This window comes from Elephantulus edwardii, unplaced genomic scaffold (genome assembly GCF_000299155.1).
Source record: "Elephantulus edwardii isolate Elephantulus edwardi_28Jun2011 unplaced genomic scaffold, EleEdw1.0 scaffold00154, whole genome shotgun sequence".
Classification (NCBI taxonomy): domain Eukaryota; kingdom Metazoa; phylum Chordata; class Mammalia; order Macroscelidea; family Macroscelididae; genus Elephantulus; species Elephantulus edwardii.
The window spans coordinates 1,105,588-1,128,627 of NW_006399904.1; the positions used below are offsets into that span (position 1 = coordinate 1,105,588).

Consider the following 23,040-nt stretch of genomic DNA (forward strand, 5'->3'; position numbering starts at 1 on the left):
CCTTGGAGGTAAGGATTCTGAGGCTCCGTCTAACATACTTTGGACATGTTGTGAGGAGAGACCGGTCCTTGGAGAGGGACATCATGCTTGGAAGGCTTAAGGGACACACAGGAGAAGAAGGCCCTCTTTGAGGTGGATTGGGTCAGTGACTGGGGTAATTGGGATGGGAGTGTCAGAGACAGTGCGATTGGCACAGGACAGAGCAGAGTTTAGGGCTGTTATACATAGGGTCACTATGTGAGTCACTATGCAACTGACTCAACGGCACATAACAGAAACAGTCTTAGTTACCTCACACTGTTATCACAGAAATGCCAAATAGGTGATTTATAAAAACATATATTTATTTTCTTACTAGGTAGGATGTTTGAATGCTAACTTCAGAATACTGGCCTAGGTGAAAAAATCCTTTTCTCTACCTTTCTAGCTAACTAGCCTTGAAGCTCTTAAAGGTGTAAACTGACTGCAGGCTGTATTCTTTAACTACTGATCCTCCCCCTGTGTCTACTTTCCTCCTGCCTAATATTTTCTCTTTATTTCAGAAATTATTGGCTGTAGACATATCTTGATACCAAGGTTAAGTGTTGTGTTGCTAACCCAAAGGGTTGCAGTTCAAACCCACCAGCCATAGCCAGGGAAAAATTTGAAGCAATCTATTCTTATTAAAATTTAACAGCCACAGAATCATAATGCAGAGTCATCATGAGTTGAATTGTATGGATTATGATCTATACATCAAATTGACATGACTTCACTGATATAATAAGAAATCCTTTTCTAATGATCTCTGCCATGCTTAAGCCCATTGTGATAGTTACTGTGTTATTCCATCTCATTGAGTCTTTATTCTCCCACCTTTTCCAGTATATGTCTCTCTCCAAGAACTAGGTCCTCCCAAAAATATGTTTAAGGTAAGGCAGACAAAATTTCGCTATCCTCGACTTTAAAGGATCACTCTGGCTACACTACTTTCAAGACAGATTTGTTTGTTCTTTCGGCACCCCGTGGTATATTTAATACTCATTACTAACACTACAAATCAGAGGCATCAATTGTTCTTCAATTAATGCTAGTGACTTTTATTATATTACCCCAATCATAATAACAATGGAGAAAGCATAAATTTCATTAATTTACTCATTATATATAAATGAAAAATATAGATTATTAGAAATTGGAAATAATTTTTAATGAAACTGATTTTGTTGCTTATTATAAGATACATATGAGGAAGTGTTTTGTGATAGGAAACTATTTGTTGATAATTAGCTATTGTTATAGGTAAAGGCCATATGGCAACCATAGGGTGACAACAGGAAATTTGGAATCAAACAGATCAAATTTGGGGAGCAGAATAAAAACAGCAATAATGCTCTCAAGTTTTTCTTTAGCGCACATGACACCTTAGTAGAATCTAGATTTCAGACCTTACTCATTCAGGTCACCTATTGACTGAGAGAGCTTTAAGTGTATGGAGAGATGCCTGAAGAGTCCACATAATTCTGTGAAGTATCCACAAATAGGAAAGGAAAACGGAAGTAAAGAAGAGTGGAAGCTGCACAGTAAGACTGATAGTGTTTCCTAGTACCTGCAAGAGGGAAGAAGGGAAATTTAAGTAGATATCTGCACATTCTCTTTAACTCTTTTTCCCAGTTCATCTAGTCTTCTCATTTCATAATACCCCATAATCAAGTCCTGCCAGCTCTACCTGTATAGCATATGTGGCCACATGGCTCTGTTTCAGTAGTATGTGTACAAATGGTCATTTCTCAGGCCTGGACTATTGAAACGAGTTTCAGATGCTTTGTTCTTACTCACTATATTAAAGTTAGAAGGGAAACCCACAGCGTCCCTTTCCAGCAGGAAGTAGCTAAGAGAATACGCCATCCCCTTTTCCTTATGAATCAGGGTGAAGTCTCTCTCAGGGAGGAGTGATAGGGAATGGCAAAGGACACACTGACAAAGAAGATTAATCAGAACTGGCTTTGACAAGCACTGTGGCATTTGGACAAGAACAAACTGGGAGGAGGGTAGAGAGAATAGTGCAACAATGAATGAATGGAAACCCAAAATCTCTGTAAATGTTTATGAAAATTAATAAAATATAGAAAAAAAACAAAATTAGAAAAAATTTAAAAAAAAATAAAAACTGATCTTCGTAAGTCCTCATTCTAGAATAAAATACTGTACTCTCTTTTTATTTCGAATGCATGTCTCCAAAAGATAAAAAATCCAGGTATCACAGAAGCAACTCACTTGGAGCCTGACTCAGGTCATGAAAAATTTGATATATTCAAATTTAGATATGCATACTTTACTTGAAGAACTTACTGAAGATAGAAGATTTTAGTAAGGATTACACCTCATAGTTAAGAAACCAAAATCCTGAATGTAGAACCAATGTGCAACATCATTATAAATGAAGAAAATATATATTTTTTTTAAACTTGGACCCACAATTAACATCCATGGTAGCAGGAGTCAAGAAATCAAAATAAGATCTGGTGTGGAAAATAATGTATATAAAATTTTTAAGTAAATAAGTATGAAAAACATCAAAACACATGTTACATTGGGAAAAACTTCTTCCAAGGATCTTTCTAAATTGCTAAAGGGCAAGGTGGTCAGGCATTTTGAATTATCTTCTACGCATCTGAAATTTGGACAATGAATAAGACTGACAGAAGATGACTCAATGACTTGAATTGTTGGTGAAGAGTATTGAATATCCTAAAGACTGTCAAAAGAATAAACAAATCTGTCTTGGTGGAAATGCTACCAGGACACTACTTTGAGGACAGTGAAAATTTGTCTCACCTTGGGATATGTTGTCAGGAGAGGGCAAATCCTTGGATAAAGACATCATTCTCAGGAAGACAGAGAGTTCACACTCAGAAAGATTAATTGACACATTGATAGAGTTTGAGCATTTCGGAGATGAGCATGATTAAGAAGGACAGGGCGAGTTTCAAGTCTGTTGTTCATAGGGATGGTATGAGTTAGTCAACTCAATTCCACATAACAACTAAATATAACTAGTATAAAATTTGTTCTGGTTGTCTATCCCTCAGATAGATTCCAGGTCCATTTACAAGATCTTCACACATAGTAAATCCCTCAAGAAGCCTATGAGGTATGCACTTTTATTGTTTTATTTTATTGAGAGGGAAACTGAGGAAAGGCTGGGTTAAGTCTATTGGCTACCCCCTCATTCACTCACTTACTTACACATTTTCATCAAATAGGGATCACTCCATAGTACACCTTTGTTACATTTCTAAGGTTGAACATCACAGGAAAAGGGATTGCTCATCTTTCTTCCTCAGAGCCTCTGTTGGATTCATATATGTGGATTGCAACCACTGACGCATTGCAACCACTGATGAATTAGAGCCTCTGAGTTAGCAGCACAATTCTCTAGTAGCATAAAGTCATGATTTATTTTTGAGAAACTTAACAGAAAGTGTCACTATTTCTAACTTCTAGTTATACTTCTTCTAGGAATTTATTAGCTTTCATATTTTTAAGTCTCAATACATTATAAAGTAGAAAATATCAGTTTAAGCTAATATGGTACTACATTCTGAAAAGTACTAAATAACTGATGGAACTGGATGGAGCCATCATTCATTTGAGGGTAGATTTGAAGAGATCAAATTATTTCAGAGGCAATGAATATTTATGTCTAAGTTATTCTGAAAATATTAGGAAACAGCAATTTGCAGTTCAAAGGCAGATACTATATCAATTAAGGGAACAATGTTGTCCTTTGTAAAATAATTTTATTAAATAACATTATTTCTCTTGCTTTTAAATACTTCTGATTTTTTACTTTACAATATATATTAGATGCACAGCTTAAATTTACACAGAAAAATTTAAAAACAAATAACTCTTTATGTACAAATATGTTTGCCACTGTTCTTTAATAAGTTTCCTAACTGAAAAAAAAGGTTCCCTACTGTAATAAGATTATAATGTGCTCAGTTAAATTATCATTAAGCTAAAAAAGTTAATTTTCATTTAAAGTGCTTCTTGATATTGAGTTCTATTAAATAGTATAAGGGAAATAAATTCAACATTCATAAGAAAACAAAAATAAACTTCATATTTTCTAAGTGCAAGCCTTTCAAGCTATTAGGACAAATCCTTGTGTTTTTCTTGGACATATTAAGAGCTAAAAAAGGGAGATATTGGTATTTTATTAAAAGTTCTCTAATACTGAAGAGCAATGATGTCAGTCTGGATACTAAGGTGCAGTTGATCTACGCTATGCTATTAATAATTACTTGCTATGCATCAGAGAGTTGGACAATGATTAAAGATGATAAAAGAAGAATTGATGTCTTTGAGTTGTGGTGCTGGAAAAAAGTACTGAATATACAATGGATTGCTAAAAGAACAAACAAGTTCATCCTAGAGAAGGTGAAATGAGTATGCTCCTTAGAGGAAAGGATTTTGAAGCTCTGCACCAGTCCTTGGAGAGAGACATCATGTAGCTGCACAGCCCAAAAGAGGAAGACCATGAATGAAATTGATTAACTCAGTGACTGGGATAATGGGGATAGGTGTGTCAGAAACAGCGAGTTTGCCCCAACATAGAGCAGGCGTTAAGGATTTTAATGAGTTATAAGCGACTTGAAGGAGCATAACAACAACAATGCTCAATTAGGGGAGTTCTGCTGGCCTAGTGTTTAAAAAAACCTCTGCTGCAATTCTAAATACATGTGGTTTGAATCCACTAGCTGCTCCAAAGCATAAGGATGGGCATTCTTTTTTCTTTACTGCCTCTGAAAACGCACTGGAGGCTCACTGATGGGTTGATTCTGACTCAATGGCACACACACAACAACAACATTCAATATCATACGCAAGCAAAATACTGTTGAAGACTATGAAAAATGACTGGGACAGTAAACAGAAAAAGAATTACCAGAAATACAAACTGGATGTAGAAGAGGCCATGGCAGTAGCAGTATCATTATCAATGTCAAATGGGTCTCAGCTGAAAGCAAAAAGCGCCAGTGGAATGTCTGTTGATGCTTCATCGTGCAAAAGCATTTGAGTGTGTGAATCACAACAAATTGTGGCTAAAATTGAGAAGAATGGAAATCCCAAACATTTAATTGTGCTCATACAAATTCTATACTTGCACCAGGAGGCAGTCATCAGAAAAGAGCAGGAAACACGCATAGTTCAAAATCAGGAAAGGTGTACACCAGGGATGCATCTTATCTCCATACATTTTCAACTATATGTGTAACAAATTAGTTGGGAGGCTGGACTCTGAGAAGGACTGGACATCATTATTGGAAGCCCAGCTCGCACACAAGTGGGTTTCAGGGTTACTGAGAGTTCAGCCTGAAAACAGATAACTCTGGTTTCATATTAAAGAGAAACCTTTGTCCTCTGTCCTGCAAATGGGCTGGGAATTTGGAGGTCTCTCTTCCTGAAAATTATATATCTTAAGTCGTTTGGTCTCCTAACCCCTTTCATGTGAAAAACATCAGTTATAACAAGGAACAGAGTGTGTGCCCTCCCTGGATCCATTGTTTCTGTACTTACCTTATATGATTCTATGAAAACTGAGATATGAGATCACTGTTTATTATGATTCTATGGAAACCATAAAAAAATTAGATCATTGCTTAGATCCCTATAAAATTCCAATAAATGCAGAACCACGAGGCTGCCACTTCTCGTCCTGTGTGAGTGTGCTTTTCTTTGTTACAGTCCTGTCTTCTGTGTGTGTTTATCTCTTTATGTTCATTTCTTCCAGGCATTGTGTAAAGGGTTGCGGTTTGCAACAGGACTCTATAAGGTGGAATGTGACATCAGGATTGGAAGAGAACTCATTAACAAACTGCATTATGTAGATGGCACAGCCTTGCTTGTGGAAACTGAGAGGGACCTGAGGTGTTTGCTGCAGGAAGTCAAGATCTGCAATGTTCAGTATGGATTGAAATGCAACATCTGGAAAACAGATTCTCAGCACTGACCCAATTGGCAACATCATGATAGATTGAGAAGAGGTTAAGATGGTTAACAATTTCAGCTTGCATGGTTCCAGAATCAATACTCTTAGCACCAGCATTCAAGAAATTAAAAGACATACTATATCGGAAAAATCTGTCAGGGACCTCAACAGAGTGCTGAAGAACAACTATGTCATTCTGGAGACTAAGATGTGCTTGATTCAGGCTTCATGGTCTTCACAATTACTTGCTATATAGCAGAGAGTGACTATATATCAGTACAGTGACTAGAGATGATAGAAGAAGAATTGATGTTTTTGAGTTGGGGTGCTGGAGAAGAGTATTAAACATACCATGTACTGATAAGAGAACAAAGAGATCTCTCTTCGGAAGAATCTAGTCAAATTTCTCCTTGGAAGCAAGGGTTTTAAAGCTTTATCTAACATACTTTGTGCACATTGCCAAGAGAGACCGGTCTTTGGAGAAAGACATCATGCTTGGAAAGATGGAAGGAGAGTGCATAGAGGAACACCCTGATTGAGATGGACTGACTCAGTAACTGGGGTAATGGGACCAAATGTGTCAGATATAGTGAAAATGGCTCAATAGAGCAGTATTTAGAGCTACTGCACATAGGGTTGCTATAAATCACAGACAACTCAACAGGTCATAACAAAAACAGTCTTTTTCAGACAATGTACATATTTAAAATAGATTTACTTTGAAACACAGGTTTGATACAAATATATCTTCATATAACTTATATACACTCTAAATATGCCCTTGATAATAGTACAAAACATAGTAGGCAAACATATGAAACATGATTAGAATTTATATACAAAAACTTTGATAGGCTTAGAACAAAACTTTTAAAGAGATCAATGCCAACCGGTACAACAAGTCCATAAAAAATATTCTACATCCTATTCTGAAGAGAAGTTACTCTCCTCCTTAATATTTCTTAGCAATCATCTAATGTTCGGGTATTGGTCTGTTTCAGACTAAAACAAGAAAAGTGAAAAAAAGCAAAGATACATGGAAACAATTGGTTTAAAGGGTTATTGAATCATATGTTATTTCTCTCATTTTAAGACCAGAAGAATTAGAGTCTAGCTACCACTGTAGACTGTTATAAAAGAGATTACAGTAAAATATCTTTTAAAAGGCAGAAGGGACAAATTTTAAAAAGGTAGGAAGAAAATATGAAACAAAAATCAAAATCAGGGGAAAAAATGACCAAGCTAGTTAGAGAATTATTTCTAAAACTCCTGAACTATAATAGTCACCTTCAGAATTAGAAATGAAATTCCTATCTACTTCATAGCTCAATTTTCAGGCAAACAATAAAAAAGTGAACAACACACGCCCAGAAGAATAATAACTTGAAATAATAATGGAATGATTTCCCCAAAAACAGAATTAAAATAATTAGTAAAGAATATGGCATGGAAACTGGAAACAAATAAAGAAGAATAAGTGACTTTCCAAAGAAGAGATGGTGCTCAATGTCACCAAGTAAAAATGTGTATGAATTTGTGAATAGAAAACAAATTTGCTCTCTGAATTTTGACTCAGAATGTGTGTGACTTAATGAATGAAATACTGATATACTTTCTAAATATTCACCCACTTAAAAATAAAATATTGAACAAACTTAATAAATGAAAGCCATTTTAAGATTATTGTTCACAGAGTTTAAAAGCTCTTAGTTTTCATGCAGGAACAGTTACATCAAAATGAAATTTGGATATTGGTGTTCTTAAGCTATTGTACATAGTCACTATAAGTTGCAGATGACTCAATGGAACATAATATCAACAACAATAGATCATTTTAGTTTCTAAGTAGACTTAGAAAATGACAGGTGTAATGAAAATAGAGTAATCATTAAAACGAATTAGAATTTAATTTAAATTCCAACCCTCCAAATTAGTAGCTTCATCTTTAACGTCATCTATGTTAAATTTTTTGTCTTTATTACCAGATTGATAGTTAAGTCATATAAAGAATATGGTAGTTAGAAGATTCTGAATTATGGGAAGGCAATACTAAATATTTGTAATAAACTTAATGCTATCAGGATGTGGTGGAGGTGAGGTGCAAGCTAGAGTTCACACTAAGACACTAAGGCAATCTTTAAGGTTTTACCAGATTCTTGCATTTGCTGACCTTTCCCTCCTAAGGGGAAGGTTTTCAATAGAAAAAGCTTGGCTCCATTTGCATTGAATTCTCTTTGTGATTTACTTCCTGGTAATTTTCAATTAAGATACAGGGAAGCTGGAATTGGAGGTCTTCAGAGGAGAACTGCTGGCCCCCTGTTTTTCCTGCTGTTCTATCTCATTCCTGGCTATCTGTCTCATTATTAATAATTATAAAAATACTTTACCCTTGGTCTGCAACACTTGATGGCAGACATTATTATTATTAATGATTTGTAAACTATGCATAAAGCAAATAGTACTTTAACTGCCTGGACAATTGGTCTTATTATAAGCAATCCAAAACATATCATCACCATCTGTCATTTTACATTTTTAAATTAAGAGAACCATTTTGCTTAGGATTTAACTAAAAAAAAATTAAATGTATATTGTGACTGAGCTTCCTCTACTATTATTTAATTATAAATTCATTATAAATGAATGCTATTTCAGTTTTTCCTAATAAATTCACAGGAAATGGCATAATTATTGCAAGATAAATTGACTGATGTTCTCCTAACATTTTTATATGAATATTTAGGTACTGCCATTTCAAACATGATCTGAAAACTTTAGACAAAAAGATAACTAACTAAAAGATAGCCAAATAACTAAAGATTATACAAATTTCTTTTGGCAACACTATTTCACTCACAAAAAATAGCCTATATAATGAATTTTATACAATTTGTAGACACTGGATAGTTTGCTAATTAGAGGCTTGCTTTATTATAACTGCAATGATATCAGACTTATGTATGTGAGTGAGATGTTTTCATCTATTTTTTTCTCTATTAAACACTGACTTCAGTGTTATTAAACTTATCCATTTCTAGAAAAATCTATCTTACTTTAGAAATGTAATTAGTGAACTGGTTGCTGAGTATCAACGTTTTATGCACAGTAGATGATGTACAGATCAACTTAGTACTATCTGTGACTTTAAAAACTGAATATTAAATGATGTGTAAGAAAGAAACTAGTTTTGACTCATGCATGAATATTGTGTGTCAAGAGCTATTGTCAGGCTTAATGTCTCAAATTCCTCTCGCCTTTATAGTTCTAAATTGAAAATGGCAACATAAACAGGATTTACTATGTAAATGAAATTGTATAAATTCTCATGGAACCAAATATTCTATCTGACTTGCCAGACTGCTTAGCTTATTTACAGTGGATATAATATTGGTGTTAATAGTAACATGATGTGAAACACTAAGGACTCCCATGCTGGAGTTCTAGTTAATGCACTCTGTTTGTACTTAAATCCAGAAAAAAGGTGTGAACACTTACGTTTACAAGTAGGTGGTTTCCCTTTGTTACTCCAAAATCCATCTTCTTGACATACTGCTGTTGCGTGTTGACTAGATTCAAGCTGAAAGCCCTCATTACATTCATATATCAATTTACTATCCAAAGTGAACTCATTACCAGTAAATGAACCATTTCCTGGGGATTCTGGAATTCCACAGGACACAGCTGAAAAAAATTAGAAAAAAATAAAAAAAACAAACAAACACAACAACACAGCATTAGTCTTATACTTTATGTGATTTTTATTTTTTAATTTTTTAGCTCAAATATAGTAAAATGTTGTTTAATTGTGACCTAATGGGGAGATAGTAGCACCCAAAAGCATGAAGTTAAAATCCACCAGTTGCTCTGAGGGTGAAAGATGTGCCATTTTCTCCCACAAAACACAGTCTCTGAAAACTAGCTTGAGAATCAACAATGTGAATGTTCTAGCTCAAAAGCAATTAGCAACAATAGGAAGTGGTCAGAGATCTGGTGGCATAGTCATTAGGAAGCTGTACTATTTAGTCAAACCAAGTCTCCCTCAAGTTTCAAATCTGCCAGTAGCTCCAAGGACAGTCAATCTCTCATGGGACTTAGTCTCAGAAAACTAATGGAGGGTTATGTATGGTTAATAGTCTAATCAATGTCAATGAGATTGAATTAAAAGTCTTGAACGAATGGTAGAATATACAAGGATTTTCGGTTTTGTTTTTACATTTTAAGAATGGTATAGGTTAAAGAAAGAAGCAGTGGGATATTTATCATAATAAATATTTATAATTATAATTCCAGAAGGAAAAGTTAGCCCTGAATGTATTTTAATCATACTCTAGGCTATTAAGTGGCATGATCATCAAAGCATAATTGGATGACATGTATTTAATACTGGAAAATAAAGGGGAGGAATACAATATCTTTATTATCACAACTTTCTTTGCAATTGCCACTCTTTTTTTAATATGTTTATTTTATACTGGTTTACTTACTAAGTTCTTATGCTTTGCATTCTACACTGGAACTTTTCCATTTCCTTCATGCCATCCATTCATCAAATTGTGAGAAACTATGATTAATCACCTCCTACACCCTGCCTATCCTCATCCCTCTGCTCCCACTCTCCCTCACCCTTGGATTCTCTTATACATTGCTGGTCAGATTGTAAAATATTGTAAACCCTCTGGAAGGTAGTTTGGTGCTTCCACAGAAAGCTGAACATGGACATTTCATATGACCCAGCTATATCACTGCTTAGAATATACCCAAGAGAATGACAACTGAGGTACATCAGTGTTCATAAGAGCATTATTTACCATTGCAAGAACATGGTAACAGTCCAAATGTCCAACCACAATGGAATGGATTGAGAAATTATGGTACATTCACATAATGGAATACTATATAACACGCCAGAGGAATAATTTTATAAATTAGTACCAGACTTGTGAGGGACTAGAGAGCATTATGCTAAGTGAACTAATTTAGTCCCATAAGGACAAATACTGTATAAGACAATTATTGCAATGCTCACTCTTAGATATCAGGATTCATATTTAATTATATTAAATAATCACTGACATAAAGACTCAGAATTCTGCTCTTTTTCCAACTTCTCTCATCCATTTGGCTTAAAGTTCTACATTATTGTTGTTGGTGTTAAGCTCTGTTCAGTCAACTGTGACTCAAAGCAAACCTATGTACAATGGATCTGAACCTTGTCCTATCCTATGCCATCCTCATCAACACTGATAAACTCAAGTTCATCACCCTAAACAGTGGGTAGATTGATCTTGTTAAGGGTCTTCCTCTTTTTCACTGACGCTCTATTTTTCCAACAATCATCTTTTTCTAAGGACCAGCCCCTGCTAATAACATGTTCACAGTATATGAAACTAAGTTTCACCATCCTTACCACTATTGAGTACCCTGGTTGCACTTTCTCCAAGATATATTTGTTTGTTCTTTTGGTTACTATTGTTATGTCCCCTTCAAGGCGACTCATAGCGAGCAACTCTATGAACCACAGCTCTGAATCCTGCTCTATCCTCACCACCAACACACACATTTGAGCACATTTTACAGTCACTGTGTCAATTCATCTCATTAAGGGCCTGCCTCTCTTCCAGCAACCTTCAACATTTCCAAGCATAATGTCCTTCTCCAAGAACTTGCCTCTCCTTACAACATGCCCAAAGCAAATGAGATGGACTTCAGCATTCTTGCATCCAAAGTGCATCTTTATTTTATTATTTTCAAGACAGACCTGTTTGTTTACTTGGTAGTCCATGAGATAGTCTGTACATTCTCCAAAAGCACAACTGGAGAGTCAAATATTTCCAGCACCACAACTGGAGAGTCAAATATGACGAATACCTGACTCAAAAACACACAACAAGCTTATCATTTGAAATTATGTGTGTATCTGTGTATATATTTGAAACATTCAGCAATGAAACATTTTCAATAGTGGAGGAATGGAGATTTTTGGTTAACTAAAATAATAACTTTTGGTTTTCCAAAGACTTTGTAAAGATAGTGTATCAATGGTCAAACTGTTAAAACATTTGAATAAGAAAATGTTCCTTTTAATTTGCTGAATTAATTAAATGCCATATATTTTTCTCCTGTGCAATTTTGGTTTTACTCACAATGTTGCAATTATCTTGTTTCCTCACCACTTCCTTTCATATTTCTCTAGAAATCATTTGCTCATGTTCACAAACCTTAATAACTCCTACAATGACTGAAGAAAGTCCACTACTTAACTTTCTAAAATTCTAATATAGGAGGAGTGCCAAATGAAATGACACTCCTCCAGTAGGTTAAATGGGAGAGATGGCATTCTACTAAGCACATGAAACTCTTCATTATAGGGATACATACCCAGGGAGGGTTAAGCAAAAACAAACAAACAAAAAACCCTATCAAAGAAACCCCCAAAAATAAACAAATAAAACAAACAACCCCCTCAAACAAACAAACAAACCCCCAGCCACACAAAAAGAAACAAACAAAAAAATCAAACCAGAAAACTTTACAGATACTTGTGCTAAATCTTGAAGCTTGGTTCAGAAGTGAATCAAGATTTCAAGGATTTAAAAAGACCCATAAAAGTTGTGTGATCAATAATCAATCTTATTTTGGCCTTAAGTAGAGAATTTATACACTTGAGTCTTAACCAAATGGCATTTAGAAAAAATTAAGATAGAACTTGGATTTTATCTAAATGGAATCTAATATTCTTAAAAAAATTAATAATAGATTAAGTCAATATTGTTGCCTAAGACTTAAAATTCAGGTTCATGAGATAAAAGAAATGTCCTGCTTAAGTGTGGTAGGCATTCAAGTATTAATTGATTTGGTTATTATTATTGTTGTTGTTGTGTACTGTAGAGTTAGAACCGACCCATAGCTGACCCTCCAAGGGATTTACAGAAGCAATTACTCAGAAAAGAGTGTCCATCCTTCTTGACATTGAGCCTCAATCCATACTGAAGGCTGCAGTCCTTGACCCTCTGCAGCAAGTGCATGAGGTCCTCCTCAGTTTCAGCAAGCAGGGTTGTGTCACCTGCATAACACAGATTGTTCATAGATCTTCCACCAATCCTGATGCCACACTTTGTCAAGAAAACAAAGATTCTCACCACTGGATCAATTGGCAGCATGAGGATAGATAGTAAAGAGATTGAGATTGTTATAAAACAAAGTTCAGGTCTGTTGATCATGGGGTCACCATGATTCATGTTTGACTTGAAGGCACTTGACAAACTGTGCTGAAGAGTAACGGTATCTCTTTGGAGACTAAGGTGTGTCTGATATAGGTCATGGTCTTCGCAATCACCTGTTATGCATCAGAGAGTTGGACAATGACCAAGGAGGATAGAAGGAGAATTGATGCCTTTGAGCTGTGGTGCTGGAGAAGAGTATTGAGAATACCATGGACTGCTAGGAAAGCAAACAGATTTGTCCTGGAGAGGGTTAAACCGGGTGGCTCCTTGGAGGCAAGGATTCTGAGGCTCCGTCTAACATACTTTGGACATGTTGTGAGGAGAGACCGATCCTTAGAGAGGGACATCGTGCTTGGGAGGATGGAGGGACAGCGCAGGAGAGGAAGGCCCTCTATGAGGTGGACTGATTCAGTGACTGGGATAATTGGGATGGGAGTGTCAGAGACAGTGCGACTGGCACAGGACAGAGCGGAGTTTAGGTCGCTATGAGTCGCAGGTGACTCGACGGCACATAACAACAACAACAACAACAACAGCAATTTAGCAGTTACCAGGTAAAATGTTTAACCACTATATTACCAGGGTTCTTTGGTGACACATTACAGACATATATTAACCTATTTCCATACTTATAATGCACACTTCATAAAGATTTAAGATATAAAGGCCACCTGCTTGTAATTTCTTACAGAATACAATAAAGAAGCTTGTGGTCAATGAGTCATTTCTATTATGTATCTAATGAGAGGCCTAAGGTTTGAGTTAAGAAGAGAATTGGGGGGAAAATTAATACAAAAGTTAAACATCTAATTTTGTATGGTTTTTCCTTACTATGAACAATAAATAAGATTCCTTGTACTCTATATTTAAGGTATTGTTGTGCTATTGATTGCCATCGAGTTGACCATGACTCATAGTGACCCTATGAACAAAAGGTCTGAAGCCTTTCTATAGTTTAGGAAGTGAATGCCACATGTTTCAGATAACATGGAAAATATTTGCCTTCATCTTTATGGATTTTAAAACGTGTCTCTGGTTTTCGTTTTCTCTCCCTCTCCCTCCGCACCCTCCCACCCAATTCTTTCAAAAGAAATCTGTACTGCAACAGATCAGACTACAGCCTTGAATATGGATTACATATCTCAGCATCAAAAAAGACAAAAATCTTCATCACTGGGCCAATAGGCAACATTATGACAGATAGAAAAAGACTGAGGTTGTCAACTATTTCATCTTGCTTCTATCCTATAATCAACACTACCGAAAAGAATCAAAGGTTGTATAACCCAGCTATTCCATTGCTAGGAATATATTGTTGTTGTTGTTGTTATGTGCTGTCGAGTCACTTGGGACTCATAGAGACCCTATGTATAACAGCCTAAAACATTGCTTTGTCCTATGCAGATCTCACTGTCTCTGACACACCTATCCCAATTACCTCGGACCAGGTCACTGAATCAGTCCACTTCATAAAGGGCCTTCCCCTCCTACACTGTTCCTCTACCCTACCAAGCATTATGCCCCTCTCCAAGGAAGCCTCCAAGGAGCCACCTGGTTTAACCCTCTCCAGGATGAATCTGTTTGTTTTCCTAGCAGTCCATGTTACCCTCAATACTATTCTCCTGCACCACAGTTCAAAATCATCAATTCTTCTTATATCTTCCCTAGTCATTTTCCAACTCTCCGATGCATAACAAGTGATTGCTAAGACCATGGCCTGTATCAGATGTGCCTTAGTCTCCAGAGAGACACCATTGCTCTTCAGAACTTTGGAAAGGTCCCTAACAGCAGACTTTCCCATCACAATACGTCTTTTAATTTCCTGGCTGCTGGTGCCAAGAGTGTTGACTGTGGAGCCAAGCAAACTGAAGCGGTGAACAATCTCAATCTCTTCACCATTTATCCTGATGCTGCCACTCCGTCCAGTGGTGAGAATCCTTGTCTTTTTTAAATTGAGCTTCAATCCATATTGGAGGCTGCAGTCCTTAACCCTCTGCAGCAAGCATTTCAGATCCTCCTCAGTTGTGTCATCTGCATAACACAGATTATTGATAGATCTTCCACCAATCCTGACCCCACATTTCTCCTCATAGAGCCCAGCATTCCAGATAATCTGTTCTGCATACAGGTTGAAAAGGTATGGAGATAGGACACATCCCTGGTGTACGCCCTTCCCAATTTTGAACCATGTAGTGTTTCCTTGTACTGTTCTGAAGATTGCCTCTTGGTCCAAATAGAGGCTCCACATTAGCACGGTCAAGTGTTCTGGGATTCCCATTCTTCTCAGAGTCAGCCACAGTTTGTTATGGTCCACAACGTCAAATGCCTTTTCATAGTCAATGAAACACAGATGTACATTCCTCTGGTATTCCTTACTTTCAGCTAAGATCCATCTAACATTAGCTACAAGATCCCTTAGTACCAGGACCCCTTCTAAATCCAACCTGGACTTCTGACAGTTCTCTTCTGATGTGCTATTCCAGTTGTTTTTGGATAGTCTTCAGTAAAATCTTCCTTGCATGTGAAATCAATGATAGTGTTCTATAGTTTCGATACTTTGTTAGGTCACCATTCTTTGGGATGGGAACAATCTAAACTTAAGAGACACTGGTCAAAGCCTAAGAAACTGTCAGCAGCTGACGTGTTTGGAATCACAGACGCCAAGGAAGCTTCAGATATAGGCTATCAGGTCAACGGCTGGACAATGTGAGGTAAATGTTGAAGGGAGTGGGTAGAAGTGGATTGGTATGCCGGTGGACAGTGGAACAGGAAAATAAGTAGGTAAAGACACTTACGCCGAAGGCAGGGACAAAACTGATACTAATGGTTAATTCCACAAAAAGGTATATATATTTCACTTTTTCTATAAAATGCTTGTCTGTTGGACACTTCTCTAAATCTGGACATTCAGATTAAGACAGGCAAGGAAGAAGGATTGGCCATCCACTTCTGTAATAGCAGGCCTCGGAAAACACAATGTCAAGGAATATGTTACAAGGAAAATATAATTGAGATACAGAGATTTGCATATCAATTTTTATCACAGCCTTATTCACAGTAGCAATAAAATGGAAACAACCCTAATATTCATAAAAATTAATGAATTGAGAAGCTGTGGTACATTCACACAATGAAATATTATGCAACATTCAAGAGCAAGGATTTAAAAACATACTATATTACATGGGAGAAGTTGGAGAGCGTTGTGCTGAGTGAACTAACTCTGTCTCATAAAGACAAATACTACATAAGACCATTATAAAAATAGAAGGATAACTAGTAATTTGTGCACAAAGTCCTAAGTGGGAAGGAGAAGGATCATGGAGGCTGAGGGTGCCAAATGGGTGAATATCATGGAGTCACTGACTTTGGTGGGCAGAAAGAGGGGATAAAGGAATTAGGAAAGACCTTGTGGGGACCTGAAAAGACGAGTAATAGTGATCATAGATTAATGGTGCTTAATTTTATAAAATACAATATATGAAAAAGATACTAAGAACTGTAAAGTGAATGAAGCAATTTCTGAAACACAAAGTATATTAATAAAACACAATATATATTAATTTTGTATCCAAATGAATATAAAATAAAAATAAATTAAAAGCAATAAATAAAAAGATGTATTGCACTGGGTAAATTGATTGTCATAGATCTTTCTAACGCGTTCAGGAAAAAATCATGCCAATTTAAAGAATCTATTTCAAGGCAGTCGTGGTTGCTGTGATGCTGAAGACTGTGAAAGAGATGTGCCAATCCTGGTAATGGGTACCCATGGTGGACAGTGTTGGCTGGAGCTTCCCGACTAAATCAAGCCTGGAAGCACAAGTGGCATCCACTTCTAAAATGGTTTGCCTCCAGAAACTCTATGTACGAGTCACTATGAGTCATCTACGACTTGATGGCATCAAACAACAACAACAACAACATTTCAAGGCAGAGTCTCCTCAATTACTTCTCATCCATCTGAAAGTTGGACAATGAATAACGATGGCAGAAGAAGAATCAATGCTTTTGAGCTATGGTGTTGGAGAAGAATACTGACTATTCTATGAGAAGAATACTGACTATTCTATGAACTGTCAAAAGGAAAAAAAAAATATATATATCTTAGAGAAAGTGTAATCAGAGTGATTTTTCCCCCTCAAAGCTGATGAAAAGATATATCAAAGTAATAAAATCTAAGGCATAAATTTTATGAGCTATTCAGATAGGTCCCAACCCAAGAGATCAAGTTGAACAAAAAAATTATGAAGAAGCATGTAAACTGAGAAAGGGTCGATGGCAGTATCTAACTTTTACAAACTTCACCAAGGGGAATTGTCCCTGTCAACATCAATAAAACAAAACCAATTCCTATTAGGTTAGACAAGTCCTGATACTCCTTCACCTCCTTATGCTCATCTCGATACCAATTTTACAGGGTCCAAATCTGATACAATAGCTCACCCTGATAGAAGCATGTTCAAAGGTTCTAATTCAAGTTAGCAGCAGAATACTGTCAAGATAGCTTCAGAAATGTGCTCTCAGGCATCTCAGCCTTGAACCTCGCTGTTTTAGGCCAGTGTTACAAAGTTTTCAGACCTTCCAATATTGCCTCTCTCTTCCCTCACCCTCACTCCACAGTCCTTAAACAAATTGGTAAACAGCTCTTAGCTCTGGTTCAATGGCTCTAAATGAGCTTACCAGTTTCTGCTAGGATATTTGAAATATTAGAGTTAAGATTAATGTTAGACCTGGTCTACTGACTGAAAAAGATCTAGATTTGTCCTCATTCTCAAGAAAGGTGATCCAAAAGAATGCAGAAATTACTGAACAATATTGTTAATGTAACATGCAAGCAAAATATTATTGAAGGACATTCCAAAAATAGTACATTGAATAGTACTACTAGCATAGTAAATTGACAAAGAACTATAAGAAGGTTAACTACCAGAGGCTGTGGCACTAAGGATAACATTGCTGATATCAGATGGATCCCTGGTGAAAGCAGAAAAATACCAGAAGAATGTCTATTTGTGTTTTATTGACTGTGCAAAGGCATTTGACTGTGTGGATCATAACAAATAATTGCTAACATTGAAACTAAATGGAATACCAGAAGGCTTAATTGTGCTAATACAAAATCTATATTTAGAATAAGAAACTGTTGTCCAAATTGAGCAAGAGAGCATAGCTTGGTTTTTAAAATCAAGAAGGATGTGTATCAGGGTTGTAACCTCTCTCCGTAACTATATAGTCTGTATATCATGAGCAAATAATTTGCTGAAGCCAGGCACTTTTAAAAAGGATTGAATAAAGTCTCATCAACAATCTATGTTACACAGATAACATAATTTTGCTTTCTCTAAGTTAGAAGGATATGAAATGCTTGCTGCAGAATATCAAGGACTACAGCCTTTTTTATGTATTATATCTCAACATCAAGAAAACAAAGGCCTTCACCACAGGACCAATAGTCAACATTATGATAGATTGAGAAAATATTGAAGCTTCCGTGGATCAGGAATCAACACACTTGGCACGAACAGCCAAGAAATCAGGAGATATGTTATATTGGGAAGTATCCTGTCAGGGACCTTTTCAAAATATTTAAGAGTAATGATGTCAGTTTGAAGACTAAGATGCAATTGATTTAGAACATGGTCTTCTTAATCACCTGCTATACATCAGAGAGCTGGACAATCCATAAGGATGACAGAATTGATGTCTTTAAGTTGTGGTGCTGGGAGGGTAAATATATCATGGACTGGCAAAAGAAGAAACAGACACCCCATCCACCCACTGAATTGTGCAACCTTATGATTAACACCACACTTCCATCCTCACCTTTCTATTTTTACCCTCACCCCCACCTTGGATCCTCATACTCATTCTACAATAAAAGTTTTATACAGTATAAGTCCTTGTGGAACTGAGTTAGTTCACTCGGCATAATGCTCTCCAGTCCCTCTGGAGTTATGTAGGAATTAACAAAATGATTGTACCTGCATGATACACAGTATTCCATTATATGAATGTATCACAAATTCTCAATCCATTCATTTGTGTTTGGACATCTGGGCTGTTTCTATGTTCTTGGGATGGTGAATAATGCTGCTATGAACACTGGGGTACAAATGTCCATTTGAGCTTCAGTTCTCATGTTCTTGGGATATATTCCAAGCAATGGAATAGCTGGGTCATATAGAGTTTCTGAGGTCAGCTTTTTTTAAAAAAACGCCAAACTGCCTTCCAGATCTTTTGTGAAAAGCAATGTATTCAAACTTTGTAAATAAATCCCCTTTTGGGAAAAGAGAGAGAGAGAGAGAGAGAGAGAGAGAGAGAGAGAGAGAGAGAGAGAGAGAACCAGAGAGGGCAATGTGCTGAGTTAATTAAATGTCAGCAATATGAGGAAGAGATCTGAGACAAAAAATACAGGAGACTTCTAGAAACTGAGGTGGGGAGGGGTAGAGGAACAGATTTTTTTCTTAGTTACTCCAGAATAAATGCAGCTTTACTGACAACTTGATTTTGAAATGTACATCTATAACTATAAAATAAAACATTTTTATTTCCTTATTAAAAAATAATATTAAGAAGAAGAAACAGAAGTGTTGGAGACGGTGCAGACAGAGTACTCTTTGCAGGCCAGGTGTACTCCAGTGTGTTAGAAATGATGAAGACAACACAGGATATCATAAGTTTCAGCAAGAATCCAGTTTGGAGGTGGTGTTCAGCAGCCAGACTTTACAGAAGCTTGTTTGTTGGTTTTGGTGAGAATTAGAGTGGAATGCTGACTTGTTAATGGGTGTGAGATATTGTGATTTGGACTCCTATTTAAAAATGCATTTGGTCAGCTGTATGAGGCTGAAATCCAGTTTAGAAGTCGTCTGCAGTCTGCAGCAGCCAGATTCTACAGAGGCTTTTTCGCTGGTTTTGGTGAGGATTAGGGTAGAATATTGACTTGCTAATGGTCGGCTTCCTTTTTAAAAACACATTTCTTCCCTTTGGCCTGTGGATCTCAGGCCTAGTTTTAATTGTTTTTGGTGAAAGATTCTTTTATGTGGAATAGCACTGGTCTGTCCATTTGCTGTACAGAGGTAACTTGTGGTTGCTGTGATGCTAAACACTCTGAAAATGATGTGTCAAATGCGATAATGGTTACCCATGGTGTACAGTGTTTGGTGGAGCTTCCTGATTAAAACAATCTTGGAAGCAAGAGTGGCATCCACTTCCAAAATGATTTGCCTTCACAAACTCTATGAATGAGCAGAAACAACAAAAGTTGTACAAGTGTTCAGGTCTTTCATTCAGAGGGTCACTATGAGTCATCTATATTTTGATGGCAGTTAACAACAATAACAACATAAAAAGGCAGAAGTAGGGTAAAGAAGTACCTAGTATGACTGCAAGGTTCAAATGCTTTTTTAATAATAAATAATAAATGTTGGAGAAGATGTGGTGAGAAAGGAACTCATATATTACTGGTGGGAGTATAAAATGTCACAACCATTACGGAAGGCAGTTTGATGCTTTCTCAAAAAGCGGAACATAGAAATTCCATATGACCCAGCTATTCCAGTACTTGGCCTATACCCTGAAAAAAGAACTGAGGCACAAACTGAAATCTGTACACCAATCTTCCTCCTATTCTTATTTCACTTTCTTCTTCATGGAGTCCAGTTTGGGGAATGAGGCTCAGCACACACATTGAATAGGTGTAGTGAAAGGACCATTTTTGACACACTTCTTTCTCACTCTGTCTCACATTCTTTGGACATATTGCCTGTAGGGTCCAGGCCTTGGGGAAGGATATCATGCTTGGAAGATAGAGGGACAACGTAAGGGAGGAGAACTGACACAGTAAGAGGGGTAATAGGGTTAAGTGTGTCAGAGACAGTGAGAATGGTTCAGAACAGGAGCGTACAGACTTATCATGCATAAAGTCTCTATGGGTTGCAGTTGATCCAACAGGACATAACAACAGCAATGTTCTCTTCCTCTATTTAGACAATAGTCTAGGTAGAGTTTTAATATAAGCATTATTAAATGTTCTGGGATTACAATTCTTCTCAATGTTATATGCATGTTGTTGATGTTGTTGACTAGAGTTGCAACTGACCCATAGCTGACCTCAGGCAGGTTTTTTAGAGGCAGTTATCCATTCTACTACTGCAAAACAGCTAGGGGTCTTGAACCACACGCCTTCAGGATTGCAGTGCAGCTTCTTGCCACTAGACCACCAGAACACAGCCACCATGATATTTGTGCCTATAAATCCTTGGTTATTTTGACCTTTTTATTTTCTATTGTGTATGACAAATGTTGTTGTTGTTGTTTTGTGCCATTGAGTCGCTTGTAACTCATAGCGACCCTACGTACAAAAGCCCTAAACCCTGCTCTATCTTGTGCCATTCACACTGCCTCTGACACACCCATCCCGATTACACCAGTCACTGAATCAATCCACCTCATAGAGGACCTTCCCCTCCTGCTCTGTCCTTCCACTCTGCCCAGCATGATGTCCCTCTCCAAAGACCTGTCCCTCCTTACAACATGTCCAAAATATGTCAGATGAAGCCCCAGAATCCTTCCCTCCAAGGAATAGCCCGCTTTAACCCTCTCCAGGATGAATCTGCTTGTTTTCTTGGCAGTCCAGGGTACATTCAATACTTTTCTTCAGCACCATAGCTCAAAGGCATCAATTCTCCTTCTATCCTCCCTAGTCATTGTCCAAATCTCTGATGCATTAAAAACTAATTGCAAAGACCATGGCCTGTATCAGACACAACTTAGTCTACAGAGACACACGGTTGCTCTTGAGTACTTTAGAGAGGTCCCCAATAGCAGACTTTCCCATCTCAGTACGTTTTTTTGATTTCCTGACTACTGGTGCCAAGAGTGTTGACCATGGAGCTGAGCAAACTGAAGCTGTGAACAATCTCAATCTCTTTGCCATCCATCCCGATGCTGCTAATTGGTCCAGTGGTGAGAATCTTTGTCTTCTTGACATTGAACCTCAGTCCACACTGAAGGCTGCAGTTCTTGACCCTCTGCAGCAAATGCGTAAGGTCCTCCTCAGTTTCAGCAAGCAGGGTTGTAATATCTGCATAACACAGATTGTTAATAGATCTTCCACCAATCCTGATGCCACAATTCTCCTCATAGAGCCCAGCCTCCTGGATAATCTGCTCTGCATACGGGTTGAAAAGGTATGGGGATAGGACACATCCCTGGCGTACACCCTTCCCAATTTTGAACCATGCTGTGTTACCCTGCTCTGTTCTGTCAACTGCCTCTTGGTCCAAGTATAGTTTTTGCATTAGCATGATTAATTGTTCTGGGATTCCCATTCTTCTCAGAGTCAGCCACAGTTTGTTATCATCCATGCAGTCAAACGCCTTTGCATAATCAATGAAACACAGATAGATATTCTTCTGGTATTCCCTGCTTTAAGCTAAGATCCATCTAACATCAGCTACAATATCCCTAGTACCACAACCCCTTCTAAACCCAGCCTGGACTTCTTGGAGTTCTCTGCTGATGTGCTGTTCTAGTCGTTTTTGGATAATCTTCAGTAGAATCTTGCTTGCATGTGAAATCAACGATATTGTTCTGTAGTTTCCACACTCTCTTGGGTCACCCTTCTTTGGGATAGGAACAAATATAGACCTCTTCCAGTCAGTTGGCCAAGTGGTTGTTCTCTAAATTTCTTGGCACTACTTGGTGAGCACATCCAGGGCAGCATCTGTTAGCTGTATATGTCATTTGGTATACCATCTGTTCCTCGGGCCTTATTTTTTGCTATTTCCTTCAAAGCAGCTTGAACTTCCTTCATCACCATCGGCTCTTCCTCATTTG

At 37.1% G+C, this 23,040-nt stretch overlaps 1 protein-coding gene across 1 annotated transcript in view; it reads right to left on the bottom strand.

Annotated features, from left to right (window-relative positions):
- CSMD1 (CUB and Sushi multiple domains 1) overlaps positions 1-23,040 on the bottom strand; it is a 2,584,888-nt gene that overhangs the window by 206,215 nt on the left and 2,355,633 nt on the right. The window contains exon 48 of the mRNA XM_006895025.1: positions 9,473-9,658. Coding sequence (XP_006895087.1) covers positions 9,473-9,658 — 186 coding nt within the window. The remainder of the gene's footprint in view (positions 1-9,472; positions 9,659-23,040) is intronic.